This window comes from Atta colombica, unplaced genomic scaffold (assembly GCF_001594045.1).
Source record: "Atta colombica isolate Treedump-2 unplaced genomic scaffold, Acol1.0 scaffold105, whole genome shotgun sequence".
NCBI classification, from domain to species: domain Eukaryota; kingdom Metazoa; phylum Arthropoda; class Insecta; order Hymenoptera; family Formicidae; genus Atta; species Atta colombica.
This window is the reverse complement of record NW_017259190.1, coordinates 28309-53085: the sequence shown is the minus strand read 5'-3', so window position 1 is coordinate 53085 and position 24777 is coordinate 28309. Positions and strand designations below refer to the sequence as shown.

The window sequence follows — 24777 nt, the reverse complement described above, 5'->3', positions numbered from 1 at the left end:
TATATATATAATTTGTTAGAATTTAATAATTTTTTTGCACAGAGGATTTTCTTACGCTGAAGCTGCTAATCGATATCGGGATGTCCACGGCAATTAAACCGGCTGGATTACAAATCGATATACCTAGATATCTTGACACCGATCGAACTATGGGCGTATTTGTGGATATACGATGTCCAAATCAAAACATCAGTGGCATATTCAACGAAGTGAGAATTTCGAAATTCTGCAAAAAAGAAAAACAGAATTTTTCGCTCTGGAAATCAAATAAAAAAGATGAAACCTGTATATAGGGTACAACTCATCGTATGTATGATTATTCATATGCCTGGCTGATCTTCGGGAGCAACTTGAACGACAGTTTGCAGAGTTTAAATGATAGTGGCTTCAGCATTGTCACGGATTTTGCGATCTTGCTGCCGAACGATACTGATTACGTTCTCTATGATGTATATAATCACTGTAAAATGCGCGGCGGAGTGCTTAACGTTACATGGCTCGGTGGTTGGCGAGAAAACGAAGGACTCACGATCAATTTGACCGATTCGAGAATCAACAGACGACGAGATTATCATGGAATGCGAGCCAAGGCGGCCGGAATTGTAAGCTTCATCTTAAAAAAACATGTATTTTAATTACTACATAGAAAATGTACATAGGTGCTGCATAGACCAAAGAATGTGAGTTTGATAGATTACCTGGAGGGTGACAGCCTCGAGGTCATGGACAATTGGCCAAAATTCGGATACACTCTTCTCTCGCACGTCGCCGACATGTTTAATTTTACGTAATTGATTATGATACATTTAAATATTTTCGCATATGTACTGTATATTGATCGTTTAACCAGGCTTAATGAATGTTTTCGCGTGCAGTATGGACCTCGTCGAGATCGATCACTGGGAAAAGAATGATAGTAATGGTCCTTTGATGGGCACCTTGAAGAGGGACGATGCGGATTTGGGTTACTATCCATCTATTCTGACGATCGAGAGATATGGTTACGCGCGCGTTATTTTTCCACAATGGCCTACACGGTAAGCAATGAAGAAAACTTAAAACAAAAGTCCAAATTCGGAACATAATGTGTTACAAGACGTACTCTTAAAGATATTTTTGCGAGAATTGTCTAAAAGATGTCTTATGTCCCGATTTTGAACTTATTATTTGAGAATTTGTTACATAAATAAATAAAATACAATAAACACAGCAACATAAGATCTCTTGTCCAACTCGCGAATAATTTTTCATTCAGTACCTGTTTCATGTTTCGTACCATACCTGCGACGAAAATGAAACCTTGGATAATACTGAAACCGTTCGCGGCGGACACGTGGTACTCGATCATCTTGATCGTGGTGATTACAATTCTGATCCTCTCCTGCATACTGAAGTTAGAACGTGCCGACGATTATGGCTGCAGCATTTCGGCATTGATCGCCATTGCCGCATTATGCCAGCAAGGTACTTAACGATCATAATGATACGACAGCAAAGATATATTGTTCTTCTGTTCTTGTAATATCGATCAGGTTTTCCTTCTCTCTCTAATCAATCGGCCAGTCGAATCGCCTTAATTCAGATCACGGTCTTCGGCCTGTTGGTATACAATTATTATGGAGCGGCGATAGTGTCAGCCAGATTGAATGAGCCTCTTCAAAAAATGAATGATTCATTGTATTCATTGGCGCATAGTAAGATGCAGATGGCTGCTGAGAAAAATGTCTTCTTCAATTTTTTGCTGCGGGTAAAAAAAGCATTGCCAAATAGTAATTCGATATTTTTAAGTTCGTTTTGACAAGCTTCTATATTTTACTAGAATCCAAGACCGGACGTGCAATATTTCAGGCCCTTTTGGAACGCTATACCCGAATCAGAGAGATTTATCTCGCTCGAGGAGGGCGTGGAGAGAATAAAGAGAGGAGGTTTTGCTTATCATGCGGATCCGGATGATATTTATCCATCCATCGAACTTGCATTCGACAAACAGATGATATGTCAGCTAACAGAAGTTCACCTCTTGAAGTCTGAGTTGGGTCTGTGGTCTAATCTTAAAAGTCACTTTCATGAAATTTCAAAAATAGCGTGAGTACATCGTCACAATGTGTTAAATATTACAATTTTCATTAAAAAAAATTATATCATTATATAATATAGATTACTGAGGATAAACACTTCGGGATTACGACGGCGAGAAATACGTCGTCGGTCGGCCAGGAAGCCTTATTGCCCAAGCGACGAAATTTTCGTCTCCAGCGTGACCATTTATGAAGCGGCGCCGATCTTATTTCTTTTATTCTTTGGTATAATAATTTCACTTATCGTATTTGGTATCGAGTACTTTGTCTTTTATACTATGAATTCGAAGCGAACATCAGATATTAAACCAAGCGTTAAATCAAGTGTTAAACTAAGCGTTAAACCAAGCATTAAACCAAGTATTAAATCAGACATTAAACTAGGCATTAAACCAAATATAAAACAAGATATTAAATCAAGTATTAAATCAAATATAAAACAAGATATTAAATCAAACATTAAAACAAACATTAAAATCGATAAGAAAAATAAAATATTACTAAAAGATAAAGCTCCGCCTAAAAATAACATCATTCTCCCAGTACTCCCAGAAGCGAGTAATCTCTTTCAACAGGTGCTAATGTCTAAGCAGTATCAATAAAGGAGATATGTAAAATCGAGATAGATAAAATTTCTAATAACGGTAGCCTTTTATGTAAATTGTTTACTAAATTATACATGCACAGTGTGAATAAACGTATTTAAATAAAATACAAATGTTTTTTTTCATGATTCCCCCCCCCCCCCTTTCTAAGTTTTGATACATAACGCGCAAGTAGGTAAAATAAACTAAAAATAAAAATATTAAATGAAGCGCATGTATTTTTTTATCGTTAGTCAAATATTATTACGTCGTGCTCTGCACGTATTAATGTGCATATGCCGAAGAACTACCTATAAATAATGTAATATATAAAAAATTTCCATTATCCTATCACAAAGGAAATGTAGTTATTTTTTTTTCTTAGATTTCTTGTCAACAATGACTGGTGTTGTTCCAGTAAGATCTGACAAACGTTGTTTCAATTTCAATAATATTTCCACTTGTGGCTTCCATACACTTCCATCTTCCTTGGCCTTCAATTCTCGTACGAGATTGCCCTGAAATCACGATGTAATGTAACAAATTGAACATTAAGTTGTTAAGGAAAAAAGGTATCATTTTATGACATCCAATACCTGCTTCGCGATCGCTGACTCTAATGTCGCTACGTCTGTTAGAGCATCCCCATTTTGTTCGGGCATATGCATCGGTTCGGCCTTCTTATTTTTCGCAGGTGATTTTTTCGCAGGCGCATTCGCATTACTTTTGAGATCGGTTAGCTTTTTTTTTAAATCTAATAAAATTTCTACCTGCGGTTGCCAAACGCCCTTATCGTTTTTAGCTTTCAATTCTCTTACTAAGTTGCCCTAGGAAATACACAAAATGTACAAGGATTCTCGTCGATTATAAGGAAAGAAAAAAAATGTACTAACTTGCTTTATGATAGCGGCTTCTAATAATGCGATACTTTCGGAACTTTTGTTCGTTCCATCGCCATTAGTCTCTTGCTGTCCAGCATATTTCTTGCGTAATATTTCAACTTTTTGATCTTCGATCTTAGTGAACAACGGACTGGGCTTGCCGATTTTGTGCCAAGTAGGTAACATGTTTGTTATTGTTTCGGGGATATAACCATAATTTTTGTTACTCAAACCTAGTTGAGATCTCAATTGTTTGGCTGTATTGGGCATAAAGGGAGCCAGAAGAGCGGAAAGAAGACAGGCTAAATTACAGCAAATTGCAACAACAGTTCCAGCTTTTTTCCTGTTGATTTTGAATAAAGATATTACTTGAGAGGATCAACTGAGAAAGCAATTAAAATAAATAAAACTGATTATACTTGTCGTCGTCATTTCCTTTGATTTTCACCCATGGTTGCTGGAATTGCATATATTGATTGCCGTGCTTCGAAATCGCCAATATGCGTTTTAAGCCATCTTTTAATTTGCCTTGCTCCATGGCGTTTATATAAGCCGACAGTTCACGTTGTGCCAATGCTAATACAGTCCAATCGGTCTCTTCCGGCTCTATCGGTGGTATATTAGAGTCGAAGAATTTTTCAGAGAATGCTAGAGCTCTATCCATAATAAAGTTTTTGAGACTGTTAATAAGAACATTAATTATTGATGACTTACAAAAAAATATAATTACAAACCTGTTGACAAAATTGCCAAGATTATTTAGTAATTCGCTATTATTTTTCGTGGCTAAATCCACCCAATTAAAATTGGAATCTTGAGTTTCGGGTCTAATGTAAGCTAAATAAAATCGCCATACATCAGCTGGAATTCCGGTATCTCTGGCATCGGTTCCGAATACTCCGATACCTCTAGACTTGGAGAATTTCTTATCCTCATAATTTAAATATTCTGAAATAGAATAAATATTATATCAATAGGAAAATTGATGAACAAATATGTGTAAAGAAATTAAATAAAAAGAGAGAATTCACAAGATTCAAAAAGAAAAAAAGATTAAAATAAAGATATAAAACCATAAAATAAAGAAAACATAAAAACATAATTACAAAATTACAAAGTAAAAAAATGCGTTCGAAAGATATGCATTCTTTGAAAATATCATACCAGTTGCCAGTATACATTTCATCAACGTATAATTTTGATTAGCCGCTAATAAACAAGCGGGAAACATTATCGTGTGGAATGGAATGTTATCCTTTGCCATAAATTGGTACAAATCGATTTTTATATCCTGAGAAGGAGGTTGCCACCATTGCTTATATTCTTTAGTATACCTCTTTGTAATACTGATATATCCGAAAGGAGCGTCAAACCAGACGTAAAACACTTTATTTTCGAAACCCTCTACCGGGACAGGTATTCCCCACTTCAAATCTCTGGTTATGCAACGAGGCTGAAGACCATCGCGTAACCATGCTTTTGAAACTACTCTCGCGACGTTGGACCATCCTTTATCATGTGTAGTGGAATATTCCTTCAGTTTTTCTTCTAACTGCAACACAAAGAGTTCTATGTTCGTATATAATTTCGTATTTCGCTGAAAACATATCGACGGAATATAAATTTCACCTTGGGTAAATCCAAGAAGAATTGTACTGAGTTTTTCACGACAGGTTTAGTGTTACAGATCTTACATCGAGGGTTTATTAACTCGACTGCGTTGACGAGATGACCACAACCATCGCATTGGTCGCCGCGTGCGTCTTCGTACTTACATCCAGGACACATGCCTTCCACAAATCTATCAGCGAGAAACCGATCACAAGATTCGCAATGTAATTGTTCCACAGTCTCGGTCAACACGTAGCCTTGCGATTTAATTTTTAGGAAAAACGCTTGAACGATTCTGAAAAGAATTATCATGAAAATGAATGTAATTAATGTAAATAAGGAACGAAAGAAATAAAAGAATAAAAATAGAAGTTACAATCTTACTCTGTCTGTTCAGGTGTACTAGTGCGGCCGAAATAGTCGAATCCGATGCCAAACCAGCGATAAACATCATTGTGTATATCAAAGAATTTATTACAAATAGCTTGAGGAGTCGTTTTTTCTTGCAGAGCTTTTGCTTCAGTCGCAGTGCCATACTCATCGGTTCCACTTAAAATCAAATTTTAAAATTATATTCTAAAATTTTATTTGAATTGTGGAATATTAATTTTCTTGTATGTTGCCAAAAAGAAATAATTACCATATGTAAAGAGTATTGTAATTTCTTTGCCTGCAATACCTGCACAAATTAAAAAATTTCGTTATCGTATTGTTAAATTAAAAGTATTTGTATTTTTTAAGTGTAGAAACCTTGCAAAGATATCAGCTGAAAGAACGCAGCCGATAATATTTCCTAAATGCGGGACATTATTAACATATGGAAGAGCTGATGTTATCAAGATATTTCGTTCACCTTTTTTAGGCAGTCTAAAAAAAAAATATAAATTAGCTTAATAAATTTCTATAAATTATATAAATTTGTTAAATTCATCCAACTTACATAGGATATGAACTTTCCTTGACTTCTAGATATTGTTCAGTGGTCCAGCTCTTTGCCATATTACGAAGTTCTTCTTGATTAACGATATCCATCTCTTTTTCTTTAATTGGGCTAATCTAAAATAAATCATTTAGGTTTACATATATACGAGATCCACTGTTATTTGCGGAATGTCCATTAAAAATATTTAATTTAAAATACTTACATCACTAGGTACTGATTCATGAACTTGAGAATTTGAGGCTGTATTGATAGGAAACCAAGAAGCAGATTCAATACTTGCAATAGCCTTTGGACCTCTCTCTAATTTGAACATTTCAATAGATTCCTGTATTCAGAATATATCAATTACATATGTCAAATCAATATTTATGAAATAGATATTACAACCCCACTTTACCTTAATTGATTGTTGAATAATTGGCTGTTTTTGAATATTAGCTAACCAACTATTGACATTTGGTAAGTCCTTAGCAATATCATTTATGATATCTGTAACCAATATGGTGCTCCAAAGACTTACCCAAATAGAAATATCTGCTGGTGATAAATTACTACATTTCTAAAAAAAAAAGTGGCATAAACAATGAACATAATAAAATATTTGAATAATAAAATGCTTTCATTATTTACCTCAATTAAGTACTGTTTGTCTCTCAGATCACTATTGAGATCTTTTAGTAAAGACCATAAATTGGATTTCTGTAGAGTTTTAGAAGTTTTAACACTCGCATGACTTAATATGGCTGGCTGCAAAGAATGACAACTTTAATATTAAGAATTGTTGACTACATTTAATAAACAAAGCGGCTCAGTGAATACTCAATGATTCTTTAATATGATTGATTTTTGCTTTTAGAATTGTAAAAAAATTACTCAATGAACTGTTTTATCAGCTGAATGCAACCAGTTTTATATATTCCTAAAATCAATAGCTTTTTGTCCAATTCAAAATATTTTCCAGCAAGAGACACAAATGATACACAATGAATTATTACATCCTTATTATTTGTCAATAAAACTAAATAAAGATGGAATGATTCACTATGTTATACTATGTCATTCTCTTGCTGGATAAGCATTCTCAATGATATAACAATAAAAAAACAACACAAAGACCATTAGAAACAAAAGCTAAAGTTATAGTTAATATATAGATTCAATGTTAAATCAAAATAATACCTGTAATTGAGAAATTTCCCATTCCAACCATCTGTCATTGAGAACCTCTAATTCTTTAGGTACAGATAACAGGAAGCGCAATGCTGACGAGACACTGAATAGAGATAATCCTGTGGATATAGTCAGCGTCGGCAAACGGCCCAGGGTAGCATCTAATATATAAGTCATAATCATATGCATTAATTGCTTCATAGAAATCAAATTGATCAAGTCAAAAAATAGAGAAAATTGATGAAGATATGAATTGTTCTAATAAATTAGGAAATTGACAAAAAGTGGAGTTAATCGGTTTGACTATCAAGACATAATAATATTCCGCAAGACAAGGTCGTTTATATGTATAATCTCAAGAATATTTCGTTAAGAATTTACATAAACTAAGACACGGAGGGAAGCAGGAAGAGGTTAATGGACTCACCACTAGGCTTCAGAATCCTAACGGAGACGGTTTCCTGCGCTAATTTAGTTGCAATAACCAACTTCAGCGCGTTCGGGTTACCCTCATTCGTGGAAACAATCATTGTCATCAAATAAATTAATAAATATGTCAATAAATAGAGAAATATGTTAGCGCACAACCACGGGAGACATGTGAGCGACGTGAGGATTGCGTCAGATTTCGTCTCTCCCTCTAATCCATGATCCAGTTAGTCTAGTCTCTCATTGGACACGATATTTCCATGGGTATATAGGTCATTATAGGTAGACACTTTAAAATTATAAATCGCCAGATATCAATATTGGAAGCCAGAAGGAAGAGTAGATTTTTATCAATAAGAATAAAGATGAATTATAGGAATATTTATGTATATCATCTTAGTATCTTTGTTCTCATTATAAGTATATTTGCTTTGGTTATAGAATAATTAAGTTCAAAAAAATTCAAGGTATTATAGAATACTTCAACAATATAAGAAATATTAATATATTTTTAAATGTTTTTACACAAGGTCATAAGAGGTAACTTGGATTTGTGTAGTAAAATTTTTATCTTCTCAAATGCAACCTTATTTTAAAACTATAATTACATTTCATATCTTCTAACTCGTATTATCTTAATCTAATTTTACCTTTATACAGTAAAGTAACTTAAATTAGTGGTGACAGACAAAAAAAATGATTGATTTGTAGTGAGTAGAATTTAAGAAGCCTATAATTTTTAACGACTGTAAAGGTGTAAATCAGACTAGAGATTGAGATTGCATTAGAATTTAACCAATTAGAACAAAGAAAATCAATCTCAAGTTTAGTGAACTTTGCTTAGGTTAAATTCCATTCCAATCTCAACCTTAATCTCTGATCACGCTTTTACAGCCGTTAAAAATTACAGAATAAGTCCCTAAATCTCGACCCTGATGTAACTTAGGTTTACAGATGAAAATCTTACTTGATGCTTTTTGTATCAGTAAGTATACAATTATTTTTATCTATTTTTTAATAATCATCTCGCTAGACAAGTTAATACTCTGACTGCCATCGTAGTAATAATCTGTCCTCTGTGATGTTTGATTTTTCAGTGATGTTCTAAAATTTTGTCACAATAGTCACGGCAGAATTTAAAACTTATGTAAAAAATAAAAGCCATCTCATATAAAATTTATGTCGCTTGACTATAATAAAAATATTCACATTAGTTACATGATACAATCTCAATACGATATCATTGAATGTACAATAATCATTGTTCTTAAAAATTCTATTATAATGAAATCTATTGTGACGTACACAGAACAAATTTTACTAGGAAGGCAATGTGTATTAATCGTGATGAAATTATAAAAATACACAACAAGAAAGTTATCTCTTTGCATTTAAAAGAATAAATAAATTCTATCATTCTGTAACTATTCAGGATGAGTCCAACACTTGTCTGATACTGATTGTATTACGTATCCTTTCTAGACTTAAGAATTGTTACAATTTCTTCCAGTAAGTTATTCCTCTTCTCTCTCTGCTCCTTAGCCTTCTCCCTTTGTTCTTCTGTACGAGCATTTGCCTCTTTCTGTATGTCTCGCATCTCCATACATATCTGCAAGACTCCACTTGGCACGTAATTGGAATTTTTATTTTTACTATCCAAAGAAGTGATTAAATTCTTCAATAAACGCTGACAGCTCTGTAGATTCTCAATTATCTTTACATTCTGAGCCTCCAATCTGGCATTATGCTGAAGAGTCTTCAAACGAAATGTCTCACTAGACGAATTATTTTTTTGAGTAATAGGTGAAAGTCTTAAAAAAATATTTATGAATCAACCTTAAAGTACTTAATTAAATAATTTTGTAATTTTGATTAGTTGTAACTTACGTTTCCTTTGGATCCTTTGCATCATCTTCATCATTCATTTTCGTGTCATATATATCATTGGAAAATATCTCAACCAAATCACTGTAAGCACATTTAACATATTTGACATATGAAGCATGGATGGCTCTACAAGCTCGGCCTATGGATTGGCAATCTATGGATCCAGGTTCGATCACATATTTCACATATACAGAAAATAAAAAGTTTACTACTCCAACTATGTGATTAAAAGTTAGAAGGCTTAATGTTGTTGTGAATTATATGAAGAGCTTAAAGGATTTGGCTTACAAGATAATATCTAGGAATACCTCTATACACTTTATATAATGTGTTAGATGAAAAAAGAGAAAGTGTAAATAAGAAGTTATAGATGGGCTCAATAATTCTTAAAGCCCACAACTTTATTAAAAAAAAAAAAGATTTAACATGTGATTCAATGATTAAGTCAATTTGTAAAAATTTTCTAGAAAAACAAACTTACTCTTCGTAACTGCAAATATATTTTCCTCTCCCACTCCTCCTGTTGTGCGTTATCATGTTCTTATAAGCACGTTTGAGTGTTTTGTATCTATTTTCCACTTGTAAGGGCGACACACTGAAGCCATTCTCTGCCAAATTATAGGCTATTTCCTGATATGCCCTCTTCATATTTTTTAATTTTCGATGCTTTACTAATTCCTTTTTCAGTTTGTATTCTCTCAAGAAGATCTTCGTCGAGGCGTCGCACCAAGGGAAAATTGCATTTCCATTTTTACTTGTTGTTGGAGTATTATTAAACTTTTCTTCCTTGGACTCCTTGCCCTCTGATTCAATCATGATCTTATCACCCTCAGAATCATTTTCATTTGTTTCAAATGGAACAACATCGATATATATGTCTTTGCCATTGACATTGAAGCACATCTGTTCGGCTTTTTCGTCGATCTCTGATATATGCAGTTGAAAAACCACATTTTCCTCTATCAACATCGATGTTATTAATATTCATTGATACATCTGCATTGACTTATTGCTAATAGATATTATATGGTAAAGTATAGTAATGTAAACAATGCACACACCAATAGAATATACCATATATATATATATATATGTGTGTATATATATATATAAATATATAATTGTGGTCTATTTACCATTACCTTCGCAGGTGATCGTGACAAACCCATTGCTGTCTATGATCACCTTGCCATCCTCGTCGCGATTAAACCAGCCTTGCATCTTCGCCGCCAGGATGACGCTTTGAAGTCGCTGACTGTATAATCCTGAGACTCGTCCAGTTCACCGCGGTCGACAATCGCACGCTTTTCTTCACATCAATCCCAACCAAATCGGTAAAAGCCCTTCCTCGCCGCGTGATGCAGTATCTTATTTTCGCGCTTTATTCCGTTACACCTTTTGCACCTCTGATATGCTCTGATATTTCGGCTGCAGAAAGTGTAAGAAGGTGCAGCGGTTGCAAATATATGCAGTTAATAGTCGTCGTAGAGTCCACACCACGTCCAACGGGAAGCACAAGAACGTACATGTAGCCCGCAACGAGGAAATGGTGGAAGAGAAGTGCGGTGAGGTGCGCAGCAAGAAGAACAAAGCTTTCAATAGTCTCTAGAACTTCCGATCTTGAAGCTTCTTTAGTGCTTCTACCTCGTTCCGCTAGACGCCGACACTGAGGAAATGGTGGCGCCATCGAGTTACCGACCAAGCATCAGTCTCGGAGTGCGATCAAATTGTCGCTACGAATTCTTCGAAACATTTTTTGATTGGTCAATTAATAAAATTCTTTCTTCTGATTACTTAACCCAGATCTACAATAGATTTTTAAGCCTTAAGCCATAAGAAATGGACTCAATTATTCTCCTCGTATTCTACTGTAGTTCGTCAATTTTTTACGACTCAAGGGTTAAAATACCTATTGTAGATTCGGATTTAATCAAATACTTCAAAGCAGAGGCAACTCGACCACACTCTCGAACGTTTTCGATTCCCAGATAATGTTCTTTAATATTTTTAATATTGCAGCTGAGTCCAGTGGGAGACTCACCTGCGGCTGCGGGCTCCTATGATGCTAACACCAGTCTCTGTATTTTGTAATGGGCCTTCTATAAAGCGGAAAAACAGACTTTTGCATAACGCACAAAACATGAGAAAATCAATCAATCAGAGTTCTTTATTTTACAGAAAAGAAAGAAATAAAGGATTAATTCATTTTTTTATGCTTCATATGCAAGAGTCTGTGCTCCCCGCTTTAATCATAAATCAGAAGTCAGAAACTAAAAAATTGACCAATCGCAATCGTCAATTTTTAACTGGGCCTAAAGCTGTGTTTGCTCGGCTTTCACAAAAAATGCTTTAAGCATCGTTTCATTCTTGTTTAATAAATAATGCTTTGTGAATGACAAAGCGAACACAGCCTTATCTTAGGCCCAGTTTTATAACTCATGGTTAACTCAACCGAGATTTAACTTATTTCTGATCTCTTTCTAATACTAGAATTGGGAAGAGATGAGAAATAGGGCGTTTTTTAATTTATAGATTTATCAATCGCATTATGCGCAAATGCAGCTTTTATGGAACAAAATTACATTTGCGCATAGTGATTGATCAATCGATGAATTAAAAAGTTCGTCTATTAGTTGAACCTTTTGCGTTAATGAGTTGTGAAACTGAGCCTTAGACTGGTATTCATAGTTGAGTCTTTCAAGTCTTAAGTAATGTCTTAAGATGCTAATGCAGTTTTCTAATTGGTTCGTGACTTCTTAAGACCGTACTTAAGATAATTTTGAATATAAGATATGACTATGAATACCTTAGGCTTTCTACCAATATAGTTTAATTTTAATCTCGGTTTAATTAACTCTTCATCTTTTTCGAGTTCTGAAAATTAAAAAAAGATAAAGAATAAGTTGAATTGAGATTAAAGTTAATCTACATTGGTAGAAATTGACCTTAGTTTAGGTATTATGATAGAATTTAATAATCTGATTTTCAACTATTATTTATTGGATTGTAAAAAGAAATAAGTCTAATCTATTTTATTTTATATGCCAGCTAGGCCATTCGCCAAGAAGAAGAAGAAGAAGAAGAAAAGGAAGAAGATGAAACGGAGAAAGAAGAGGACGAAGAGGAAGAAGAGAAAGAGGAGAAAGAAGAAAAGAAAATTTTCTTTATGTATATGTTTATGCAGCTATGCAAATTCGTGTGGATATAGACAATGCATAAAAAAATATACCAATCAAAGTTCTTTGTTTCCTTCCTTTCCATGAAATAAAGAACTCTGATTGATTGAATTTCTTACGTCTTATATGTTATGCGTTATACAAGAGTGTGCTCCCCGTTTTAAATTGTAGACGTAAGTAACGCATAAGCGTTACTTTGATGTATGATGTACGATTTATTGCCATCTCTTGGAGATATAGTAATAAGTTGTATCATACGTGAAAGGTTGTGCGTTACTTACGTCTACAATTTAAAACAATTTAATTTAAGTTTAAGTAAATGTTATGACAATTCTTGTTGCTCAGTGAGTGCTCAGGCCTTCACTTGTGTATATTGGTTGCAGCACAGACTCTTGCATAACGCATAGTGCATAAGGGAATCAACCAATCGAAAATTTTCTTTTCCATAGAATGGCAGGAAAGGAAAGATTCTGATTAGTTGCAAAAGTTTGTGCTACGATCTTAAATGTAAAGGAAAAGCAACTATTAATTATAGGAGAAGGAGAAGCAATTGTTTTCTGATGATAGCATTGTAATTATCGTTGTACATTTGAATGTTACAATGTCTGAGAACTGATGTACGACAACAAGAAGTTTCGTAATTATTGAATCTCATTGGATACTCGCGTATTTGACGTCGAGCTCTCATTGCGGCATGACATTTATGTACATACTACAGTTGCACGTGCGTCAGTCATGTAAGTATTTTGAAAAGAATTGAATTTAGACAATATGCTTTTGTTTTTTCATCTGATTGTTTTGATAACGTCAGTCAGTTAATGCATTGTATTTTGTTTTAATAATTAACACATGCATTTGAGATGTTTCTATCATGTACGTAATGTTATGGAATAACATTAATTTTTTTACGTTGTATGGAATACGTTATCAAGGTTAGATTAGGTTAGAATTATAGCGTTATTTCGCTACTTAATATATATATATATATATATATATATACACAAACTTGTATTTTATACATATTTTAGGCTTGTTTTTTTAGTTGAATTTCTTGCAATGTTTATCTTTTTTCTCTTTTTTTCCATATGGGGAGGAAAAGGGAAGAGATGAAGAAATTTGGTTGAAAGAACAAATCTATTTTTTATCACATATTTTTATTATCACATATATTTTTTTTTACACTTTTCGTGTTCTTTTGCTTTCTCGTTTCCAGTGCGAGCATTGTAAAATAGTGAGGAAAAAATGGATAAAGTGGTCGACGAAGTTGTTCCTTATGTGACAAATGTTTTTATTGTATATACATTTTGTTCTGCAGATTGACAGCTCTCTTGTCTTTCTTGATTGATTGAATGAAAATTTCTTTAAATAATAGAAAATAGAATTAAATAAGAATCTTATAATATATGTATATCTTGGAGTGTCAAATTTAAATTTAATTTGTTCTTTGGGAACATGAACAACGATCCAGGCATCATCTGTTTCCATCATTGCAAGACCAAGAATGTGTTTTGCATGCAAATTCCGGCGATATGTCCAGTATGCTCATCACAAATGCAGAACTTCATTGTAGATCCGTTTCGTGTTCCATGTCCGTTTGCGAATGCCATTCATAATCCAACCAGTGTTGTTATTCGGCCTTCACGAGGCAGCTTTCTTGATGATTACGACATGACACGCGACGATTTGCATATTGGAATAGTTAACTCTAATGGTGGCATTGTTGAGTTTGACAAAGAGGGACTAGTAGAAAATGATATCACCAAGTGGACTGATTGTATTGTTTTGGAGCTTGTGCCAGCAGCCTGGACTGCACAATGGGACAAAGCATTAATACTTATGTCAAAGGATATTAAATGGAAATCCATTAACTATGATGTCATCAATATGAACTGTTTCAACTTCGTTCTGGAATTTTTTAATAATCTGGGATACAGAGATCTAAGATTTAAGAGCAAAGAAGAGCTGTGTGAGCGATTGATACTGTCAAAAATGTACAAAGCAATGCAATATGTTTCGTTATACAGAATGTTGAAAGATCAAGAATATCTCCTGTCAGATCATCTCTTTTGATACATTTTCTTCTATTTTATTTATATTGTAATTTATGTAATAAAAACATTCATGCCTGTATGTCTTTTTCTTCTTCGTAAAAAATTCCCCAGACGAATATTCGATTTGTATCTCTATCTTGTTAATTACAGCATGAATTTCCTTTTTATCGAAAGAAAGTCATATTATAACATGAGATAAATTAAAATAAGATTTTTGTATTAGAAAAATTAGGTTAGCCTTGTTTAATTTTAATTCTGGAGTTAAAACGTAAAATCATTAATGCAAAATTTAATATGGATAAGATTACAATTCAATATTGGTAAGATTTCGGAAATTGTAAAGTGTGATGTGCGGTGCTTATCAATACTACAATCTCCGAAATCTTATTGAATTTTTTGCATTAATGACTGCATTTTGGCTTCGGAGCTAAAATTGGACAGACCTGAGTTAGCTGATTAAATATTGTTAATGTATGTGCATCTAAGTATTAGCATGTAGATAAGCAGTAATTAATAAATAATTTATAAAACTATAATAAGCCATAACATGTCAATATTTGATTTCATTATTTTTTAATATTTTCTCTCTGATATTTAAAAACGATCAAATATCTTTGCAGAAAGTAAAATACAAACGAAAGGTGTGACAACAAGACAAAATGATATTTACAAGAATCAGATCATCTTTGTTAAATCAGTGGTGCGATATTCGTATCGAACAGAAATGCTTGCTGAGACAATTAATAAATACGAAGGAAACCAAATTCGATGTGATTGTCGTTGGTGGTGGTCATGCTGGAACGGAAGCGTCTGCCGCTGCTGTTAGAATGGGTGCAAAGACACTGTTGGTTACTCAGAAAAAAAGTACTATAGGTGTGCATAAAGATGTTGAAATCTATTGGATCGCTATATATGAAATGTATTTTTGATCGAAATTAAATTATATGACCTAATTTATTTGAATATGATTACGTTTGCAGGAGAGATGTCATGTAATCCGTCCTTTGGCGGAATTGGAAAAGGTCATCTGATGAGAGAAGTGGATGCTTTAGATGGAGTATGTTGTCGGATATGTGACATTTCAGGAATATACTATAGAGTCTTGAACAAGAGTAAAGGGCCAGCGGTATGGGGTCTCAGAGCTCAAATTGATAGAAAATTATACAAGAAACATCTTCAAGCCGAACTCTTCAATATGCCTAGATTGCATATTTATGAATCCTCTGTAGAAGATCTGATTTTGGAGAACGATTCTCTATCCTGTCAAGGAGTAATTCTCAGTATGTTTTAAAATTCATAATGAAATAAAAAAAAGAATTGCGATTTGAAGAAAAATAACTAAAATAACTGATTCGGTGTATTTATTTTTTACGTTACATACAAATTCATTTTATTTTTATAGGAGATGGAACGAAGATATTTGGCAACGCAGTAGTTATAACCACAGGAACTTTTTTGAAAGGCCAAATAAACATTGGATTGGAAAAAAGGCCTGCAGGTAGATTGAATGATGAACCTAGTATTGGTTTAGCAAATACACTCGACAGACTTGGATTTCGGATAGGAAGATTGAAAACTGGTAAAAATAATGTTTTCATATAATATGTCTTTAATTAATTCGCATAATATTATTTATTTAATGAATATTTTTTATTTTTTATTACATAATTAATATACCTTAATTAATTTGCCTTTATGTTAAAATTTTTAATTATAATGTTAATTATATACATATAACTACATATTAATTTAGAATTATATGTATATATTTTTAGGCACACCACCAAGGTTAGAGAAAGAAAGCATCGACTTCACTAAATGTACGGCATATCCGCCGGACGATTCACCTATACCATTCTCGTTCATGAGCAATAACGTGTGGCTACCGCCCGACAAGCAAATACTAACGCATCTGACGTATACCAACGAAAATGTTGCAAAAATCATAAAGGATAATATGCACTGTAATTTACACGTAACGGAGGAGATAACGGGTCCGCGATATTGTCCGAGTATAGAGAGTAAAATTCTGCGATTTAAGGCACTTAAACATCAGATTTGGCTGGAGCCGGAAGGTCTGGATTCACCGTTGATTTATCCGAGTGGATTATCGTGTACCTTGCCGGAAGAAAAGCAAGTGGAACTCGTTAAATGTATCCCAGGATTGGAAAATGCTCGTCTAGGTAATCTTCTTAAATTTAAGTTATAATAAAATTCTTTTAAACAATACAAAAAGATAAATATAGTAGGCTAATGAATCAGCAACAATAAAATTCTTTTATTTCTATTATGATTTTATATTATAAAATCTTTCTGATTCCCTTTTTCATTTGCATCTATATGTGAATAGTCAAACCTGGTTATGGTGTCGAATATGACTACGTAGACCCCAGAGAATTGACCATCCAATTAGAGACCAGAAAGATTCCAGGGCTGTTCCTCGCTGGACAAATAAACGGCACTACTGGTTATGAAGAAGCAGCCGCACAAGGTATCGTCGCGGGTATTAACGCAGCTGCTAAGGTGATTATAGAAAGTGTTTAAAATTTATGCTTTCCAAGAAGAAATGTTTCATATGGCCCTTCATTGAAATAACCACATGAATTAAAATTTCTTGTGAACAATTTGTTTATTTTAGTTTTTTTTTTATTTACATTGATTGTAAATCTTCATTTTATCCCGAAAAAGATAAGCTATACAATTTATTCCAAAAAAATGATTTATGATTTTTTTAATTTGTAAAGATTGCAGCGCTTCATTATTTCGCGATACTGCCAATTAAGAAGCCAATATTATATAGATATTTGTATGTATGTTTTTTATCTCTGTGTATATCCAGGTATTTAAGAAACCACCGCTTTTGATAAGTCGAACCGAGGGTTATATTGGTGTCCTTATCGATGATCTGACGACGGGAGGCACCACGGAGCCGTACAGAATGTTCACTAGCAGGTCAGAGTTTCGAGTGAGTCTACGTCCCGACAATGCAGATCAGAGATTGACAGAGAAGGGTTACGCGATAGGCTGTGTTTCTCGCGAGAGGATTGAGAAAACGAGAGAGGTTTTTCGTAAAATGCAGGAAGCTGTACAGATACTCAAGAGCGATGTGCGGTCGACCAGCAAATGGCGACGGTTATTAAAAATGAAAATTTCTAAGGACACTGGACACAAATCAGCGTTTGATATGCTGTCCGTGACAGATGAGTCAGTGACATTTGCAAAACTAGCAAAATGGTTGCCGCAATTAGGACATCTTGATGGAGATCCCGGTCTGGCGAGAAGAATAGAGGTTTGCAAATTAATTGAACGCATGTTAGAAGAGACAAGGCAATTTAAAAACTTGTGTATAAACAAAATAAAAATTTTAGAAATTTTGATCAAATGTTCAAATAAAATACATATTTTCTAATATTTTCTAATATTTTTTTTTTTTAAACACTGACAATAAACTTTCAGATTGAGACGAAATATATTTTCGCTGTTGCGGAGCAGCAGGACCAAGTGAATGATATCAGGAGAAACGAGCAAATGATTATACCTGACGATATCGACTACAATAGGTAAAAGTCAAAGCTTTATTTCGTTGTTCGGTTATTTAATTGTTGCATAAAAATTGGAAGAATAATAAAAATCTAAGTAAGTTACTAACTATTTATTTCTGTTATAGTCCTGATTTGAATTTATCTAATGAAGATCGAGAAAAACTTACGAAACATCTTCCACGCACAGTAAATTTTTTCAATGCTAATAATTTTTCTGTAAAAGCATCGATTTTTTAATTTGTAACATAAAAGCAAATTTCTTTTTTATTTTAAGTATTTGTTAACACTGTATTTTTTTTATATTAATGAGAAATTTTTTTACAGATTGCAGCAGCCAATAAAATCTCAGGTGTGACACCTTCGGCTATATTAAGATTACTTTATTATATTAGGTTCCATTCCAATGAAAATGTTGCGAAAGCTCAATAATGTAAAATATTATGATAGCAAAAAATAAATAATTATATCTTTCACGATATGTTGTCAATGGTTTTTAATAAAAATAAAATTATCAAGAATTTATCACAAAGTAAAATATTGATGGAACAATATTGTTAATATTAAGATATTTTAAACACTGTACTTGAAACAGAGAGAGAAATTTTAAACAATTCAATAACTCTAAAAAGAATAATTTAAAAAGTGAGAAAGATCTGTTGATGCATTTCTTTTATTATAATATGATTACTAGCATAAATAATAATTGAAATAAAATTTATGTGTATCTCAAGTATCTTCCTTGCATTGTATCTAAAGCTAACTTTGATTAAATATCACTTAATTTAATCGTTAGAATTGCAATAAAATTTCCGACTACATAATTCGTCGTCCTTGATCTTTTCTTACGTGACAAAAAAATTATTAATTTTATCTACGTCAATAAAATAATACCAAATAAATTTTATTTGTTACAAATTTTTTTGTATCTCGTAAGTTAATCAAAGTTTTATTTTCAGCTGTTTACGAAAATACGTAAGCATTATGATTTTAATAGTAAACGAACTAATTACAGTCGAGGATGATCGGAAATAATGGAAATGATGATTGCCAATCAACTACCATTTTAAAACTTTCGACCGTGATTGATTGATTTCCAAGTTATAAAGATAGAAGAGTGGGAAGGCTTCTCGCGTTGCGTTGCGTTCGGAAATATTATCTGGATGCCCTGTTTCATTTTATCCTTGTTTCATATTGGGTGACAACAAGGATAAAACCATACAGGGGCACTCGGATATGATATTTCCGAACACAGTCTAGAAGGTTGAAAGATTGAAGAAGCGCTGATTTCCGTTTCATTTCTTCTACGAATGGGTGAGATGAATCATCGCATCGATCTGATTCTCTCGCATAAAAAATCGCGGGAGAGGCACAAGATGGTAAGAAAATTTTATTTTTTTATATTTCTCGATATATCGTTTAATTTCTTTTTTTATCAATTTCATTTTTCAATTTTTTTACAAAAATTTGCATTTAATGCACAAAAATTGCTGACCGCGTCCTCGACCAGTCGACCACGTGGCACGTGCTTCAGAGTATTTTATTAATTTAATATATTCGAACCATAAATTTTTCTCTCTGTAGTACTTCGCATTCTTATTTTTATTATAAATGATGAAATTTATTGGTTCATGTTATTGATTTATCAGTGATTAATTTTAAAACCAATAGCAATAGGTATAGCAACTGTATTAATTTGAATCATATTTTAAGACTGATTATTGAAGCATCTTCTCGTTTATCTAAAAAAGAATTGCAATCGCATTTGTATTTAATTATTGATGACATTATGTTGAACAACAATTTAAATGAATTGCACAGGTAATTGTTTTAAATAGTAAAAACTGTAAATGATAGATAATTTAATTTTTGTACAACACTCATTTAGGAATATGTAAGATAACATATAATTAACTTAATAGACAATTGTTAATTATTACTTGTTTTGACAGAGAAAAAAATATTTGAAAACTTTGTTACGATTTTACCAAGCCTATTCCTGAAACCGAGCATAGATGACGTCATAATTCATATGATCAGTCAAATAGTTTTACATTTAATGAATGGATCCGGGAAGAATTGATAGCTAAACATGAGTCTATTATTGGTAAGTTATATAATCTTCGAATGAATTGTGATAGAGACACGGTAGTGTCTGGGCTTCAATATAATCAAACCATTTTTTCTCTGTAGTATTTCACATCTTTTTGCTTATTTAAATGATGAAATTGATTGGTCCGTGTTACTGATTTATCAATGATTTTATATCCAATCTCTGACTAACTTTCATGATATAATTTATATGATGTGTTGGACGACTATGAGATCGGTAAAATTTATTTTATTTTTTAGATTAAAAAATCTACACAAGAAAGAGCATTTTGTAAGAAAATTGATATAACCTCGTGGAAAGGAATCATTAAAAAAAAAAATGATATAATATAAATCGGTTTCGAATTCCAAAGAAAACATCCACAAACATCTGAGAGAGTTTCAGGGTAAGTGTTTAATATTAACAATCAGAAGACAATGTCTCGGCTTTAATATACCTGGACCATGAACTTTTCTCTCTGTAATATTTTGCATTCTTTTGCTTTAAAATGATGAAATTAATTGGTCCGTGTTACTGATTTATCAGTGATTAATTTTATAACCAATCTCTGACTAACTTTTCATATATCATTGATATAATTTATATGTTGTGTTAGATGACTATGAGATCAGTAAAATGTATTTTATTTTTTAGATTATTAAAAAATCTGCATAAAAGAGTATTTTTAAAGAAAGTTGGCATAACCTGACCTGCAGAAAGGAATAAACTAATTATGTATAAAAAAATAACTGAAATAAACCATTTTCTAAAAATAACCAATATAAATCGATCCCGAATTCCAAAAGAAAATATTCACGAAGACAGTTTCTAATAATTTCTAGGTATGTATTTAATATTAACAATTCTACATCTTATAACAATTCTATATCTTATATTTATGTAGTTTTCATGTTTAGATTTTTTTTATTATGATGATATTATGGTCCGTGTTTCTGAATGACAGTGATTATTACCATTTAACTGATTCCTTGTTATAAATTTTTATCTTGTATGATTCATGAAACACAGTTCACTGAGAAAGAAATAATATGATTGCAGGAAAGAAAAATGCATGCAGAATGAAGAAATATTGAATCCATTGATTCTCTCAATTTTATTTGAAAAGAAATAGCATGAAAGGACTTTTTCCTGTGTTAATATGTAAATAATATTGTATTTCCATTAATATTAACATTTCAATACTAAATTTAGTACTATATTAATACTATTGTAGTTTAAAAAAATTAAATTTTTAAATTTAAGTACTAAATTCTGTATTAAATACTTTTTATCATTAAATATTAATTTATTTAAAAGTTTAAATTTGAAATATATTTCTAATGAAACTAAATTAATATTGTTTTAATTTTTTGAAATTTAATATTTCTTAATCATGATAATATTAATGGTCCATGTTTCTGAGTTGACAATGATTATAACTTGTGTTACAAATTTTTATTCTCTGTAGTTTTTTAATCATATGATTTTTAACGAAGAATTACAGGACAGTAAACTGCTCCAAAAATAACGTTGCCAAATCTATCTCAGTTATCGTGCGTAAATATCTGCAATGCGTTTTTATATATATATCTCTTGTTTTGTAGCGTGTATTATCAATTGTAGTTTTATTACTGAATACAGTTGAATCTATGTATGTATGTATGTTTCTTTAACTTCTGTGTGGAATATAACACTTTTAATGAGATTTCAATAATAGATTTTTTCCGGAATTAGCGTAATGTCCAGCTCGCAACCTAAGGGATCCATACATAATACATATATCCACTGATTAAACTTACAGTTTAAGGATGATATTTTATTTGTACGTTTTTGTCGTACAAATTTTTCAAGCCTGTTAATTAGCTGTGGAATAGAGAACCTCTCTGTTCTGTCGTACGACAAAAACGCACAAATAAAATAGCACCCTAACGCCGGATCCGAACGGCGCTGGTGATCCTGAAACCCGGTGGAGTTATTTTTTACTCCTTATGGAGGTATTCTAGTCTAGAAGCCAAATTTTTATGCTATATTTGTAGCCAATGACTGCGTTCAGCAGTGTTTTTTTTTTTGCAACTATTGGAAGTTTTCTTTGCTGAAATAGAACTATTCCTTTATATCTAAAAGTATAATCTAATTAGAAAAAACTTCCAATAGTTGCAAAGTAAACATTTTACTGAACATAACCAATTGCACCAAGCAGCAAGTCTTGATCACATCTAGAATATAAATTGTTATACGTATATTCATTATAAAATGTATATGTATGTTAATTATAAAAATCATATAATTATATGTAAGCTATACAACAATTTCATCTACTTTTATATGGAGAAATATTAAAAATATGTAATTATATGTGTGTTATTGTAAATTATGTATTATAAAATTATAGTTATATCTCTTTTTATTTTGATTCCAACATGAAATATGCAATATTACTTGAGTTGCATACGCAAAATATTAATATGAATGTAAGGTGATTTCTTTCACCGTGAGGTTTGCGTTACTTGAAATCTCCCAAAAAAAAGAAAGTGAGTGCAAAAAGTATCATCAATGCAAACAGATCTGTGGCAAGGACTGTAATAGTTTCTTTCATACATTTATAAATTTTTATTTCAATTTGTATTTCACATAATTTCACATATAATTATGCTTGAGATAATTTTTTTTATTCGAAAATTATCTTTTCGTAGATAACAGATCTTGATGAAGCATGTGTAAAAGAAGAAAGTAGATGATGAATGACTTTAATGGCTATAGGTCTGTTCACGTTGTTTGAAATCCTCAAAATGTTTGCACTTAAAATGGTATAAATATACATTCAGGCCTTGAAGAGAGAGAGAGAGAGAGAGAGAGAGAGAGAGAGAGAGAGAGAAAATGAAGATACTGAGTGCAAAAAGTACAACGTGACCGTTTATTTTCTTTCTCTCTCTCACTCACTCGCTCATACACAACATACGAAAGGAGGGATATAAGGATGCAAAGTATCCAATCAGATAGCATTATTTTCTTTCTTTATTTGTCTCTGGGGATCAATTATGTATTTCAAAACGAGGAAAAAAATTACAAAAATAAGTAAATTTACTAGATATTGATCAATAAAATTATAATTGTTCATTTTGTAATTTTTATCTCGTTTTAAGATACACAATCGACAGAATCGACTCTCTGACAGTCTGACTTTGCCATAGGAGCAGTGTGGACAAGTCCGGACTTCAGAGCAGCGCAATCGGTCGATTTTAATTGTCGTATAGCGTGCTTACATTCTATTACATTATACGGGTTGATTACTCGTGCATTGTAACGCATTGTTGCGTTTGTAAATTTTGTCGGCATATTGGGAAATATGGTACCTCTCGGCCCATCGCCGGGACATCAAACGTCCGTAAATAATTCTTCCAGCGCGACCGCCAGCGGGACGAAAAATGCGATAGTGGTAAAGTATACAATGCATGCGTATTTGAATTTACATATGGTAAAGGGTATGTACAGGTTAAACACGTTAATACGCCGGTTCGGCTAATTGAGGTATGGATGTTAAACGAGGTAATACAAATAAACGACTAGATTATTCTTTGATAAAGTTCTCGATACAGATATCAGGCAAAAATTTAAGATGGCTGAATTTACATTCAAGTTACGAATGAAATATATTACGAACAAAATTTTGTTAAACTTGTTTTTCGCTGATCTGTATACACATGTTACAAAAACCCGAGATAAATAAAATAAAACTTCTATAGGTATTCCATTTAGCTCTTGTAATTCTAATTCTATCAAACAAGGTTATTTTTCTTTTTATCTTCAAGCCGACAAGCCATTTCAATGTATTTTTCAGATTCATAAAAATTATTTACAGTCAAATATGAAATCTAATTTGATGATTGAACACTTTTGAAATTTAAAGTGATGTGAAGTAGATATGTTTGATATTTGATGAAAATAAGAAAGAAAATTAGTGCAGTCTAATACAGGAATAAAAATAAATTTAGGGGCTATGTTTACATCGTGTGCTAGTCTGCGACCTATATAGTAGGTGTTTTTGTTTAACTTACAAGATAGGACACTTATTGTATAGCATTGACTGTTAGACAAATGTTACTTTACAGTGTTGTTACAATGTTATTGTTTTTGTATGAAAATAAAATGAATAAAGGAGTGACATATTTGCATCTTTGATTTTTCATTTACAGAAATCAAATTATACACTGAAATATACCTTGGCGGGTCATACTAAGGCAGTGTCTTCTGTCAAATTTAGTCCCAATGGAGAATGGTTGGCCAGTTCAGGTAACTATGGATATTTAGAGATTAGTGCCTCTATTCTCAATCTCTT

At 32.4% G+C, this 24777-nt stretch overlaps 6 protein-coding genes and 2 long non-coding RNA genes across 11 annotated transcripts in view; 6 read left to right on the top strand and 2 right to left on the bottom strand.

Moving 5' to 3' along the window:
- LOC108691100 overlaps positions 1–2779 on the top strand; it is a 4274-nt gene extending 1495 nt beyond the window's left edge. Inside the window, exons 2-9 of the mRNA XM_018198741.1 lie at positions 43–209; positions 294–602; positions 660–787; positions 876–1037; positions 1256–1464; positions 1533–1747; positions 1820–2085; positions 2158–2779. Of these exons, the coding sequence (XP_018054230.1) occupies positions 43–209; positions 294–602; positions 660–787; positions 876–1037; positions 1256–1464; positions 1533–1747; positions 1820–2085; positions 2158–2680 (1979 nt within the window). The 3' untranslated portion in view covers positions 2681–2779. The remainder of the gene's footprint in view (positions 1–42; positions 210–293; positions 603–659; positions 788–875; positions 1038–1255; positions 1465–1532; positions 1748–1819; positions 2086–2157) is intronic.
- A 46-nt stretch (positions 2780–2825) lies between these two features.
- Positions 2826–7878, bottom strand: LOC108691091 (methionine--tRNA ligase, cytoplasmic). Its single transcript, XM_018198731.1, has 16 exons — positions 7695–7878; positions 7277–7428; positions 6728–6844; positions 6495–6656; positions 6300–6422; positions 6095–6210; positions 5905–6021; positions 5795–5833; positions 5539–5703; positions 5173–5449; positions 4708–5095; positions 4278–4491; positions 3963–4199; positions 3556–3886; positions 3259–3489; positions 2826–3180 (listed from the first exon to the last, which is right to left on the bottom strand). Exons 1-16 carry the CDS (start codon positions 7801–7803, stop codon positions 3031–3033), a joined length of 2928 nt encoding a protein of 975 aa, XP_018054220.1. The 5' UTR covers positions 7804–7878; the 3' UTR covers positions 2826–3030.
- A 1283-nt stretch (positions 7879–9161) lies between these two features.
- On the bottom strand, positions 9162–11201 carry LOC108689642. 2 transcript variants are annotated; one of them, XM_018196502.1, is made up of 4 exons: positions 10720–11201; positions 10065–10542; positions 9584–9664; positions 9162–9507 (listed from the first exon to the last, which is right to left on the bottom strand). In XM_018196502.1, the coding sequence occupies exons 1-4, from the start codon at positions 10802–10804 to the stop codon at positions 9162–9164; spliced, it is 990 nt and encodes a 329-aa protein (XP_018051991.1). In that variant the 5' UTR covers positions 10805–11201. The 2 variants fall into 2 exon arrangements, with proteins under 2 accessions (XP_018051991.1, XP_018051999.1); XM_018196510.1 differs by having other exon boundaries at positions 10726–11201.
- A 2096-nt stretch (positions 11202–13297) lies between these two features.
- Positions 13298–18818, top strand: LOC108689078 (protein MTO1 homolog, mitochondrial). Of its 3 annotated transcripts, none has more exons than XM_018195687.1 (10): positions 13298–13496; positions 15431–15683; positions 15791–16090; positions 16213–16389; positions 16586–16993; positions 17161–17333; positions 17650–18099; positions 18267–18370; positions 18478–18538; positions 18677–18818. In XM_018195687.1, the coding sequence occupies exons 2-10, from the start codon at positions 15470–15472 to the stop codon at positions 18779–18781; spliced, it is 1992 nt and encodes a 663-aa protein (XP_018051176.1). In that variant the 5' UTR covers positions 13298–13496; positions 15431–15469; the 3' UTR covers positions 18782–18818. The 3 variants fall into 3 exon arrangements, with proteins under 3 accessions (XP_018051176.1, XP_018051193.1, XP_018051185.1); XM_018195696.1 differs by lacking the exon at positions 13298–13496 and adding an exon at positions 13626–13691; XM_018195704.1 differs by lacking the exon at positions 18478–18538 and having other exon boundaries at positions 18677–18728.
- LOC108689093 (MKRN2 opposite strand protein) lies at positions 14187–14829 on the top strand. The gene has a single exon (XM_018195719.1). The coding sequence runs from the start codon at positions 14212–14214 to the stop codon at positions 14827–14829; it is 618 nt and encodes a 205-aa protein (XP_018051208.1). The 5' UTR covers positions 14187–14211.
- Positions 18819–19663: 845 nt separating the features above from the next.
- Positions 19664–20733, top strand: LOC108689902. Its single transcript, XR_001931856.1, has 3 exons — positions 19664–19728; positions 20302–20456; positions 20702–20733. It is a non-coding gene; the product is annotated as an uncharacterized LOC108689902 (long non-coding RNA).
- On the top strand, positions 20732–21526 carry LOC108689910. The gene is made up of 3 exons (XR_001931857.1): positions 20732–20847; positions 21096–21283; positions 21501–21526. It is a non-coding gene; the product is annotated as an uncharacterized LOC108689910 (long non-coding RNA).
- A 2124-nt stretch (positions 21527–23650) lies between these two features.
- LOC108689485 (protein will die slowly) overlaps positions 23651–24777 on the top strand; it is a 3683-nt gene continuing 2556 nt past the window's right edge. Inside the window, exons 1-2 of the mRNA XM_018196250.1 lie at positions 23651–23877; positions 24635–24731. Of these exons, the coding sequence (XP_018051739.1) occupies positions 23788–23877; positions 24635–24731 (187 nt within the window). The 5' untranslated portion in view covers positions 23651–23787. The remainder of the gene's footprint in view (positions 23878–24634; positions 24732–24777) is intronic.

Coding starts and splice junctions, on each gene's coding strand:
- LOC108691091 (XM_018198731.1), bottom strand. CDS start 7,803: ATGACAATGATTGTTTCCACGAATGAGGGTAACCCGAACGCGCTGAAG. Junction 5,834..5,904: donor TCAGCTGATATCTTTGCAAG/GTTTCTACACTT, acceptor TAATTTGTGCAG/GTATTGCAGGCAAAGAAATT. Junction 3,490..3,555: donor AAGCCGCTATCATAAAGCAA/GTTAGTACATTT, acceptor TGTATTTCCTAG/GGCAACTTAGTAAGAGAATT.
- LOC108689642 (XM_018196502.1), bottom strand. CDS start 10,804: ATGCAAGGCTGGTTTAATCGCGACGAGGATGGCAAGGTGATCATAGAC. Junction 10,543..10,719: donor GATCACCTGCGAAGGTAATG/GTAAATAGACCA, acceptor CGATGTTGATAG/AGGAAAATGTGGTTTTTCAA. Junction 9,665..10,064: donor TATATTTGCAGTTACGAAGA/GTAAGTTTGTTT, acceptor ATGTGCTTACAG/TGATTTGGTTGAGATATTTT.
- LOC108689093 (XM_018195719.1), top strand. CDS start 14,212: ATGAACAACGATCCAGGCATCATCTGTTTCCATCATTGCAAGACCAAG.
- LOC108689078 (XM_018195687.1), top strand. CDS start 15,470: ATGATATTTACAAGAATCAGATCATCTTTGTTAAATCAGTGGTGCGAT. Junction 16,390..16,585: donor GATAGGAAGATTGAAAACTG/GTAAAAATAATG, acceptor ATATATTTTTAG/GCACACCACCAAGGTTAGAG. Junction 18,371..18,477: donor GACGATATCGACTACAATAG/GTAAAAGTCAAA, acceptor TTTCTGTTATAG/TCCTGATTTGAATTTATCTA.